The 12,739-nt window shown below is 40.2% G+C and overlaps 1 protein-coding gene across 3 annotated transcripts in view; it reads right to left on the bottom strand.

Moving 5' to 3' along the window:
* Positions 1 to 5,199: 5,199 nt before the first annotated feature.
* GABRB3 (gamma-aminobutyric acid type A receptor subunit beta3) overlaps positions 5,200 to 12,739 on the bottom strand; it is a 287,930-nt gene continuing 280,390 nt past the window's right edge. For all 3 annotated transcript variants that reach the window (XM_086365393.1, XM_086365394.1, XM_086365392.1), the window contains one exon: positions 5,200 to 9,726. In XM_086365393.1, the coding sequence (XP_086221519.1) occupies positions 9,388 to 9,726 (339 nt within the window). In that variant the 3' untranslated portion in view covers positions 5,200 to 9,387. The remainder of the gene's footprint in view (positions 9,727 to 12,739) is intronic.

Raw genomic sequence — 12,739 nt, 5'->3', positions numbered from 1 at the left:
TCTAGACATGGACCTGCATGATATATATATATTACAAATTGATTTCAATAAGGATACTGAGGCAATTTAGTGGGGAAAAGTTTTTAACAAATGGTGCTAGAAAAACTGGAAATATGCATATGGAGAAAATGAACTTTCTTTTTTATTTTACAACATAAGCAAAATTAACTCAAAATGTATTATAAGTCTAAATGCAATATCTAAATCTATAGACTTTATAGGAGAAAACATATGGAAAAATCTTTGTGATCAATAATTAGGTGAAGACTTTTGGAAATAATACCATATTGATGACCCATAAAAGAAAAAATAGATAAATTTGATTTTATAAAAATTTAAAATCTGTGCTTTCTGAAAAGCTGTTAAGAGAATTAAAAGACAAGCCATGGACAGGGAGAAAAAAGTTACAAGGCATATGTCTGATGAAAGATTTGTATCTAAAATATATAACTTTATATAAAGAACTCTCAAAACACAATAAGAAAACCAATTAAAATTAACAGAAGATTTAAATAAACCTTTTATTAATGAAGACAAAGAGATGGCAAATAACGCATAGAAAGATGTTCAACATCATTAGTCAATAACAAAAAGAAAATTAAAACCCAAAGGAAATACCACCATGTAACTATTGAATGGATAAAATTAAAAAGACTGACCATACCAAGTGTTGAAGAAGATATGGAGAAACCAGAACCCTCAAACACAGCAGGTGAAAAGTAAAATTGTAAAATCATTTTGGAAAACTGACGGTTTTATTTAAAAAGTTAAACCTACACCACGACAAAATACAGCTATTTCACTCTTAATATTTACCCAAGAAAAATGAAAGCTTATGTCTGTCAAATGGTGAATGGATAAAACTGTGGGTACTGTGCAGTAGAATACTACTCAGCAGTGAAGTACAACAAGACATGTGAATCAAAATAATTATAGTGAGTGAAAGAAGTCAGAGGAAAAGAATGCACTCTGATTTCATTTATGTAAAATTTTAGAAAACAGAAACTAATCTTTAGTGTGTCGTTGTTGAAAGCACATTATTGTTGCTTGGGGACAGAAATCGGTGTCTTAAGTAGGATAGGATTTACAAAGCAGTTCAAGTGAACTTTTGGAGGAATGAATATGTTCACTATTATGAGTGACCATGATGATGGTTTCACATAGATCAAAATTTATCAAATTACACATATTGCATATGAACAGTTTTTATGTCATTTTTACTTCTAAAGAGATATTTAGAATATGAAATAGAATTGTCAGAAAATAAAGTCAATCACCCAAAACAGACAAAAAATGGAAGAGGAAAGAAAGATTATATATTAAAGATTGAACCATTCATTAAATACAAAATCTGACTAGTGGGGCATATGAAAAAAAGGCAGAGAAGAGTTTCTTAAAAAAATAATATAAGTGTCTAAAGCTCACTAAAGAAATATAGATCTTTAGAGTTTCTCCCAGAATCTATTATAGTATACAAAAAAGACTCACACTTAATAAACCTTTATGAAGTACTAGAAGAATGTCCTTCTACTCAAAGATGTCCCCTACTTTAAGCTCCGTTAATCCAGGGGCAGTTGAGTAGGGGATTGAGGAGTTGGGAGTGAGTCTGTTTAAGTAAATAAGAATCGGCTGGCATGAAACTCGTTATAAGCATCACCGAATGATAAAATACAATGATGAACCGATTTAGCTAACTACAAATTAAACATAAAGGACAAGGAAAGAATTCAGGTGATCAAAGCCTCAGAAACCTCTCTCATACCCGCTCCTCAGGCATTAACTGAGGATTGTTGTTGTGTTTAGTCAGTAAGTCGTGTCTGACCCTTGCAATCCCAGGGACTGTAGTCCACCAGGCTCCTCTGTCCTTGGGATTTCCCAGGCAAGAATTCTGGAGTGGGTTGCCGTTTCTTTCTCCAGTGGATCTTCCTGAACCAGGGATCGAACCTGGATCTCCTGCAGGCAAATTCTTCATTTACCACTAAGCCACCATTCTTATTAAACTTTGGCAAAAAAAATAGGACCAGGAAAGAGAAAGCGATGGGCTATTAAAAAATATTGAAACTAATTCAGAAATCATAGTATGAGAGTTTTGCAGCAGGTCCAAAAAGCAAGCAGTTCTCACTTGTATGGGAAATCAGTCAATGCCAAGAATATTTTCATAAAGAATATTGGAAAGGATAACAAACAATAAATTTAATGACTAAGGTTGTAGTCAATATTATGTACATAGTCAAAAGCATATCATTCTTTCTTAAGAAAAAAAAAGCAAATTAGAAACCCCAGAATGAGTGTTTATGGGTGACTGAGAGGGAATTAAATCTAAGAATGTCCTAAAGCAAACAAACATCTGATCCAGTTTGGATCAACTAAAGTAGTGTAGGAAAAAGTAATTTATTTGATCTGGACATTAGGAATATTCACTTCAAAGAGTCCTAGGAAGTCACTGGTCTTCTAAATTAGTTTGAGCAGACTGCTTAGCTCCACTTTGAATGATACTTATGTTCTTGATAATATAAAAGTTTTTGAGCTTTTTGAATAATTTATAAGTAAAATCCTGAAGGCTGAAGTACAATCACAGTGCTAAATGTAAAAGTTTTCAACCTCCATGAAGCAGTAAGAGTTGAGAAGACATCTCTCTTCTCTCACATCCTCAATTGATCACACTTTCCAGGCAGAAAAACTCTTGACTATAGGTGGTCTGTTTTTGTCTTCTTCTAATATGTATTTTTATACATTCAACTGAAACACTAAACTTTGAACTGGCCTTAACATAAGTATGGCTCAATGATGCAGGATGTTCATTAATTTTCAACATTTAGAATCACTCTGCTGCTGCTGCTAATTCATGTCTGATTCTGTGTGACCCTGTAGACGGCAGCCCACCAGGCTCCTCTGTCCCTGGGATTCTCCAGGCAAGAATACTGGAGTGGGTTGCCATTTCCTTCTCCAGTGCATGAAAGTGAAAAGTGAAAGTGAAATCACTCAGTCGTGTCCGACTCTTTGCGACCCCATGGACTGCAGCCTACCAGGCTCCTCCGTCCATGGGATTCTCCAGGCAAGAGTACTGGAGTGGGTTGCCATTTCCTTCTCCATAGAATCACTCTATAAACATATTAAACAGTAAAATAAAACTTCATGATTGTAGACAGAATGTAAATGTTTTTGACCTTGATGATGTAAAAATAGAGTTACAGTTAATAGAAGATGGGGCAGGATGAACAACTTTGCCTAAAATATAGCATTTCAAGCCCCCTTAGCAAGGTGGACAAGTGTGTATAACTAATGCTTCAGCATGCAAGAGGAACAGCTGATTCTTCTATTTAGGGTAAGGAATTGGATGTGCTAACATTAAGGTCTCACCTGCTCTGACAGCAATAGGTAATAGAAATCACTCTTTAAGTTTCAAAGGAGAAATGCCCCCAAACCAAACAAAAGATGAGGCATGAGAAAAGGGAATGGGAAACACATAGAAAAATGTGGTGTTGAGTACATTTACCTCAAGAATGCGGAGTCAAGCAGGACCCTGGGGAAAGCAGAAATGGAGATTTAAGTTACAAGACATTTTCTTGCAATCACTGGCTACCAGGGTTACTAACTGGTTTCCTATTTGGTTTCAAGATGCACACAAATACACCCACACCTGCAGCAGACATCCTTTAAAAGGAGCCATTTCTGTCAGTGCATACTTCTTACAGGTTTCCTTTGCATTGCTTGCCTGTGGATTCTAAGTGGAACCCAGTCACATAAAAGGCAAGGGTCATGGAGTATGAGCGCCTCTAATGCCTGGAATACCTCAATCAAAACCCATTGTGGCTTTACACCAGTTAAGGGCTAAAGGTCACAGGATCGAAAGAGTCAATCTTCTCTGAAGAATAGTTTTCCCATTCATAGGAAAGCCAACAACCCTTCACCTTTAGAAGCTGGTAAGAAGGAGGTCCTTATCTCCTTATCAGGGTCTTCTCTCATAGCTCAGTTGGTAAAGAATTCACCTGCAATGCAGGAGACCCTGGTTCGATTTCTGGGTCAGGAAGATCTGCTGGAGAAGGGATGGGCTACCCACTCCAGTATTCTTGGGCTTCTCTGGTGGCTTAGATGGTAAAGAATCTGCCTGCAATGTGGGAGACCTGGGCTCTATCCCTGGGTTGCGAAGATCCCCTGGAGAAAGGAAAGGCTACCCACTCCAGTATTCTGGCCTAGAGAATTCCATGGACTGTATAGTCTGTGGGGTCACAGAGTTGGACATGAATGAGTGACCTTCACTTTCACAAAGGAGGTAGTTCAGAACTGTGAAATGGTGTCAAATGTGTACATGGCCTGTGGTAGCCACTGGGACCAGGAGTGAATGGATTCTGAGTGGATTCTACATTCAGTGAGGCTTTCTTAGTCAATCCAAAGTGGATGCCGTTACTGGTAATTTAAACTTGGCATTCAAATGACTAGTGCTGCAGCCTAATGAAGTGAGAAAGGTACCCTAGTGAAGTTCCAATCCCAACAGTGTGAAAAAATATTGCCATGTTGGGACCCCAAAGTAGATGAGGGAAGTTAAAAAAACTTGTCCATAGGATAAAAAAGGAAAACACAACATGTAAAGAATTACTGAAGATTATATTTTGTTTAGGCACACTGGACGCTAAGCCTCCATTAAACCCTAACTGGCTGTGGTGTACTTTCTTTTTATAGAGTGTACACGTGAGCCAGCAGCCTTTCAGGGGCCTAGAAATGTGTTTGTCAATAAACGCCTTGTCTGGTTTGAGGTGTCTGAGGATCTTTTCATTCACTCATTCATTCACTCACTCAGAGACATTGTTTATTACTTTCCTACTGGAGAGGAAACAAGGGAAATAGCCCTTTAGTTCTGAAAAACTAAAGAGTAGGGATCAATACCACCTGTGCCAGAGTTTATTGGCACTTAGTTTCCTGGCCTTTAATACAAAAATAATTCTCTCTGAAAATACTTTTTTGAATACAGGAACAACGTGGATCTGTGTGTGTCTGGTTTTCTTTTGACATTCAAAATAAATTGTGATTTTTAAAAAAATGTCACATGCTTCAGCTGGTCTCATACATAGTCAGATTTGAACTTATTCTTACTTTCAGCATAACTGAAATGGGCATGTCAACTGAAAATACCTAGAATGAAAATAACGACATTATTTCAACAATAGACAGACAAGGAAGAAAAAAAAATCAGCCTTCATATTGAAGTCAGTTAGTCCTTTTTTAATAAATTTGAAGTCATTCATCAACAAATTTCATATTATATCTATCACTCAATTCTGCTGTTTTTTTATGTCAAATAATACCCCCAAAATTACAACAATGTGCTTAAGCAAAATTGGATTTTAAGTGATCTTTACAATGAAATGAAGTAAACGTGGGAATTGATCATGACAGCAATTGCCTATTCCTACTAGAATAATCCTGTACTTACCTTGAACACACTCACTGACTCGTGAAGTGGAAATAAGAGACAAGAATGACAAAATTGTTTCTGGTGCTCACCCTAGGGAGAGACATGGTAAATGAGTCACTCTCCGGGAGGTCACTGTTTACCCAGGTGTTGGGAATTTCAGGAAAACATGGCACCTTTCAATGCAGTAGAAGAGGTAATAATCAATCCAAGGCACACTAGTTGTGTCCTGGGAAAATTTAATCCACCTAGGCAGTTCTTTGCCCCATAATTCCCCTGACCCACAGCTCACATGAAATGAGAGCCGGAATCTATTCCACAAGTAACAAAATACTTCACTGTTCAGTTTTGTTTACATTAAAATGATCAGAAATAGTAACTGGTTTTCAGGTGAAGAGCTAAAGTAAGAATTATGGGATTCCAAGCCAGGAGATTCAAAGTTGGACACATCCTTTTTTTTTTTTTAGAAGACACCATTGTGGGAAAAACACCAATGGGATTCTCTACGAGATGCTGAGAACGAACACCTACAGCTGCAGTGGGCCTGTCCCCTTAAAGCCAGTCCCCAGGTCCTGCTATCACCTCTGAGAGGACAATCTCCTTGGTGAAAAAGTTAATTCCGAAGCTGGGCGGGGAGAAGTGGTGATGTCAATGACTGAACGTGTCCGAAGTTCTGAGTGCTGGCATTAGGAACTGCATATATACATGGGACAGAACACTATCATGACATACACCAAGGTCACTTAGAGGGAAACAAGTGGGTCACGATATAGACAACGAAACCCCTCCACAGTCCTGGGGCCAGTAGACAAGAACAACACGTGTTGTAAAGATTCCTCGGTCATATCCATCTTTCTCTGTAGGAATTTTATGTAGTAGGGCTCTGGAATTGTCTCAAGTATATTCAAATACGGGCAGTAACAAACTCATAACAAGATTCTCCTATAACCTGTGAGCCCCTGTGAAGCATTTTTGGAAAGACAGGACTACTTAGAAAATTAACCTTTTATTATGTTCAGTTGTGAGAAAGAGATATCATTAGAGTCCAATTTCAACTTTTCTCTCCTTACTCAAGAGGTCTGGATGAGGGCAACAACCACCTCACGTTACGTCAAGGGTCCGGGTTCAGATTCCCCCACACACCGCGCTCACTGGCTCCAGGAACTACTGTGCAGTAATCAAAGGACGCTGTAACAGAACAGAGAACCAACCTCGACTCTCCTGCGGCACACAGTTCTGCTCCTTAATATTTCTCACAACTTTTAAAAATGGAGAAGCTATAAAATAATTTTATTAGAAGAGTAATTTTCTTCTAAAATGAAGTAAAGCAAACACATACCCAAGGATCTCAAAAAGTTTTTTTTTTTTTTTTACAGAATATATGTATGTATGTGTGTGTGTTTGTGTGTGTGTATGTGTAGTTACAAACACTATTTATAGTATAGCTATTATGTTTAACATCATTGCAGTGTCTACAAAGTTGTGGATCCCAGTCTTGGTGCCAAATGCATATAAAAAGCTCAAAAGCTATTATGACTATACCATGCAAATTTATATCCAGAAAACCTTGGGACATAGACTGCTGTTCTTCTGAGCCCCATGGAGTCTCTGCCTTTGACAGTTGGGTACCTCAACTATGCATCAAAAATGTTTTGAATCACTTTTCTCCCAGATAGAATTAATGTCACAGTTCTGAATATATAAACTGGACATTAAAATCAATCGCTGACACTTTTGTCCATATTCATGCGTATTTTAGGGTCCCTCTTCTGCATGTGGACCTCACTCCTTGAATCACTGATACAGAAAAAGATACCTGAAGTATTGAAAGGGATAAGGTCTACACAATGTCCTTTTTTTTTTTTTTCTCTCTTTAACATGTTAACAATGATAAGGTCACTTACAAGGTTTTTTCCCAATCTGTTTAACTTTTAGGATCCCCCATTATTATCCAAGAAAAAATTGTCAGAAAAAAGCCAAGGAACAAGAAAACACTTGTCTCCAGATAAAAGTAAAACCAGAGAGCAGTGGTTGGAAGAAGATACTGAAGAAAAAGATAAGAATGAAAGGGAAGAAAGGGTATATAACTGGTCACTGCTTCTAGCGTGAGACTTTGTGGTGGGTTTGACCTGCTACAGACATGACAGATTAAAGGTCATCAGCCGCCAAAGAAAATCAAGTAGTGGTCAGCTCCCGGGGATGGCCTATGGCACAAATCCCCACAGGGGGGATGGAGCCCCAGTCTGTGGGGAAACTGAGGCCAACTCTGCGAATACCGGGCAAGGCTCTGGTCACTGGTTTTGGATAGAACAGAAAGGGTGAGGCATATGTGGCATTTTGGGATAAAGTATCAATTTAGCAGTTCTTTCCTGAATAGTTTGCTTTTTTGTTTCTCCAAATGCTTAACTTCACTGTGACATCTGTTTGCACAACTGTAGTCATTTCAGTTTATGGATGCCTGTGATAGAAATATTGTTTACAAAAAATATATCATCTCTTTTTTTTTTTCTTTAGAAAGATCTCATCTAAATAGTAAGTTAAGGTTGCACCTATGAAACCGGTGCACCTTGTCTTGTTTCTACGAGCTTTAAAAAGTCCAAATACTGATGAGGCTGTGGGCTGGAAGGAACCAAAAGTGACTGTGTTTGTTGTCAGGTTGCTCTCCTTTGCCTCAAGAGAACGGTCATGGGTCCCTGGGTGATGCGTGGTGTGGACTGGTCGTGTTCCTGCAGCATCCTAGTTGCACTAGGAGTAGTTGGATGTGCTTGTGAAACATGTCAGATACAGAAATAAAAGCATGAGGATGTTTCTTGGTTTCTGAAACTGAAAAGAAGTGTTTTCACTTCAGTGTTAATTCTAGAGAACAGAAAGTAGTTACATCACAGAAAGAAAAATATGACATTGCATGCTGCCATGATAGCAAGCATAAACAAAATCTTGGAAAATATACATATATATATGCATATTATGCAAATGTATTTGATATTAACATACAATGTTATAAGAGTGATTGATAACTTAAAAACAAGGGGGAAAATCATCCTAGGTGGTTTTACCTTAGAGTAACAAATAACCTGAGACGTCTAAGCTTTCCATTAGATGCCAGGCCTAGCAATCCATAAGAGATGTGGAGCACGTGTTCAGTGATTGAAATGTCAACTCAACGTTGCCAAAATGTGCCACCGTGTCCCACAAGATGGGTAAGCTGATCTACTCCAAGTGAGCAAAGAAATACACTGGACAGCAGAGTACTTACAATGAAATGCCATCCATCCCCGATGGGCTTTCCAAAGATGGACATGCAGACATCAGCGTGGGCTCTGCCTATGTTTAGGAAACAGGTGAGCACGCACCAGAGGCTCACTGCACCCACGGAACCAGTACAGAAAAAGTCTGCCCCACGAAAGCAAACCCCATCGCCAAGAAAGCCAAAAAGCCTTTGCTTAATAAACTGAAAGAGTGGGTATGAAGTGTGACTCGTTTTAAACTAGCAATACCACTGAATGAGTTTTTGAAGAAGTTTCTTCCTGATTTTTAAACTAAAACATCTATCTTATGATAATAAAAGACACATTTTGGGATGATATTGTGTTTCGCGCCCTCATTCTCAAGGCATAATATTTAGACAATGCTTGTCCCTTTCAATTAAAAAAGAAAAAAACTATGACTTTCTTTAATATGCATCCTGTGATTGAATTGTCCATAGCTGCAAAATGTATATATGTATGTGTATTTGTCTGACATACACATGGGTACTCACACCTGTGTGTATAAACATATACACATACATCCTCATATACACGTGTATTTTATATATATGCTGAGAAAGTTCACATATATATACAATTGCGTATGTATATATGTGTGTATCTGCGTGTGTGTGTCTGTGTGTGTGTGTACAGGTATAAAAACTTGACAGGCAGAGTAATATTTCACTCAGTGTTAAATGAAGTCTTTGAAAAATCAAGTACAGTCACTCAGTTAACATAGTACAGCCAATAAACTAAGTTGAAAAGAGAAAAAGTGAATGGAAACACGATCCGGGACCATCTGTCTATGGCATTCACGTCGGTTAGATCAGGGATTTTAATTTTGAGCTGTGAAGACCTCCTCCGTAGATGGGTCTTCTTGTGCGGGACGCTTCTGTCCATGTGTCGCCCGTGCCCTTCCCGAGGCATGCTCTGCTTCCTGTACTGGATTCCTGAGTTGTCAAAGGATCTTGCTGAATTCCGGGTATCACCAACGCCGCCGGCAACCTCGTTCATCTCATTGTGAACCTCCAGCGATGTTAACAGAATATTTCCGTGAGCATCCACCTGATTGGAAGGAAATACACATGCTTAGATAGCTAGCGTAGCATGTCAATAAACCTAACTTCCACATGGGACAGGACAGACTTGTGTCATTCTATCAGGTCACATATACTATGAGAAACTGCACATCGAGCAAGCCCAGCATTTTGTTTTAGTGTAAAGTGTCATTTTGTGGGCTTAACTGCAAGTTAGAAACTTCTATACTCTCCTATTCGGAAGTCAATTGGTCCCCTTTTTTGATGATAACAAAAATACCCAAATCACCATGAAGATACAAGTGAGTACTGTGATGAATGGACACTCCTGATGACTTTGCTGGATCTTCTCACTCAATCCTGGTCCTGGCAGAAGACATCCTTTTTAACTGCTATATTTAAGACAGGCTAGAGTCCCTTCTCACACTGGAGCCAAACTTAAAAAAAACATTTTATTTTGTGCTAAATATAGCTTCAGACCTTTCACGATGATACCACTGGCCCATTTTATTTGTTGGTCTGCCACAAAACTTTCAGGGATCATGTCTGAGGCTAGGCCTTAAGGGAGAAGTTCAGGAGGTGAGGAGGGGAGAGAAGAAGCCCAACACTAAGAGTAGGGGCTTGTACAGGAGTGCAGGCAGGATGGCCCCAAACCCCAAAGTGACCCAGACGCAGGAAGGGTGATCAACATCCAGTGGCCATCAGACCCTGGCACAGAGGCACCAACAAAGACTCAAAGATACCTCCATCATGGTTTTGGTGAAAGTTGCTCAGTCACGTTGGACTCTTTGCGACCCCATGTACTATACAGTCCATGGAATTCTCCAGGCCAGAATACTGGAGTGGGTAGCCTTTCCCTTCTCCAGGGGATCTTCCCAACCCAAGGATCGAACCCAGGTCTCCTGCATTGCAGGCAGATTCTTTACCAGCTGAGCCACATGGGAAGCCCAAGACCACTGGAATGAGTAGCCTATCCCTTCTCCAGCAGATCCTCCCGACCCAGGAATCGAACCAAGGTGTCCTGCATTGCAGGTGGATTCTTTACCAACTGAGCTATCAGGGAAGCCCCAAATGATAAATAAATCCATGGAGTTCTCCAAGCCAGAATACTGGAGTGGGTAGCCTTTCCTTTCTCCAGGGGATCTTCCCAACATAGGGAATGAACACAGGTCTCCTGCATTGTGGGCAGATTCTTTACTAACTGAGCTATCAGGGAAACCCTACCATCCAATTATGCTTGGGGAAGGAGAGACGTAGTCATTAGGATGTCACCCCTTTCTCCCGAGCCATTTGAATAAATTATGCAAAAGGCACTTTGCAAACAGAGAGAGGATATAGCCTGAATTATCCAGGTGTGCCCAATCTAATCATATGAGACCTTAAAAGCAGATAATTTTCTCCAACTTGAAGCAGAAGAGAAAGCCAGGACATGGCAGAAATTGAAAGCCAGAGGAATTGGAAGCATAAAGAGTAGATTTGCCCTTGATTGAGAGAACTACAGGAAAGGCCTGGAAAGAAAGGGGGCAGCTTCAAGGAGCAAAGACAGGCCCTGGCCCACAGCCAGCAAGACCACCTCAGTTCTACAACCACAAGGAACCATGGTATCCAATGAGCTGAGCCCTACTGTACTCAGACTTCTGACTGAACCAACTATGAGATAATATTTGGGTGTTGTTTTAAATGTTATGTTTGTGGTAAATTGTTATGGCAACAATCAAAACTAGTACAGGAGAGAAGAGGGAAGATTTCAGAGGGGAGATGAATTTGAACTGGGCCTTAAAGAATGAGTACAAATTTCTCAGGCAAAGAGCCAGAGAAACACCAAGGCACAGCCTTGAAGGGTGGCTGAAATGTTTTGAAAGGAGCAAACTAGTTGAGTGGGACTGAAGTCCTGGAGAGAACGGATGCACACACTCAACTCCTGGCCCACACTCAGGGGAGAGAGAGGAGGTGACTGTCATTCTCATCCCTGTCATCCTCATCTGCTTATCACCTTATCATTACAAGAAAGAACACCTGATAAATGGGAAGCAGATCAGAGTCGAGCTATTAAAAGAATTTCCCCTTTACCCTTTAGGTACTGAGAAATAAAAGTGACATATTTCTGAAACCCAACTGAAGCAGCAGAGTAAAGAATAGAAGATGGGTTTGAAGGGAGAAAGTGAAGAGACAGACCCTAGCTGGTGTGCACTGCACTGGCCTCTGTTTTTTGAGGGCAGTCTGGGAGAGAAATGCCAGGAGGTAGTGAGTAACTGCTCCCCGCCAGCTACTGCAACCCATTCCTGCATGTCCTCTAGGTGACGCTGGACGCTCAGCGATGTCTCACCACCGCCTGGTCCCTTCTGCATCTCGGCAGTTAAGAAGGTGGGAAGGGAGTGGAGAAGTTACTCATCACCCTGCTCCCACCTGGCCCTTCCTAAGCTCCCTGGAGAAACAATCACAATGTGGACTCAGGGCACAGCAGCCGGCCCACATTAGCCTGGCTGGGTTCAATACCCCCCAGCGTCTACTGTCCCCTGGAAGTGGAAGCAGTCAGTCTGGCGGTGCTGGGAGACACAAACAGACCACGATCACACCATGTGCACTAGGGAGAAGGCTTTTTATGAAGACCTGTTCTTGGGGAAGGAACAGAGTGAAAGAAGAGCAATAGTTCTATTTTCTTTTTTTTTTTTTTTTAATTCAGTCGAGGGAAAAATTTTAATGGTGCTTGAACCTCAAAAGTACTGGGAATAATAGACCTTTGTAAGAACCTGTGTTCCATATCTGTTCTTTTCATCATTTCTCAGTAAAATCCTTATAACAAAAAAGTCAATTTTCCCATTTTGGGGATCAATGAAGTGTCTGGTGGTTTGGAGCTCAGTCATGTGGGAAGGAGCACCCTGACAGGTAAATAAAAATATGGCTGAAACAGGAGGAGACAGCAAAGGAAAGACCAGCAAGGGACTGGGCAATAGCACGTCCTCCACAGAGACCACCCAGGAGCTGTGGGTGTGCACCCTCTCTAAGAAGGGGGTGATCTGGACCTGCTTCAGAAGCTGTTG

This window comes from Bos grunniens, chromosome 21, assembly GCF_055505025.1.
Source record: "Bos grunniens cultivar Pamir isolate PY7600 chromosome 21, Bosgru_T2T1.0, whole genome shotgun sequence".
Lineage (NCBI taxonomy): Eukaryota > Metazoa > Chordata > Mammalia > Artiodactyla > Bovidae > Bos > Bos grunniens.
This window is presented reverse-complemented; position numbering and strand designations above follow the sequence as displayed.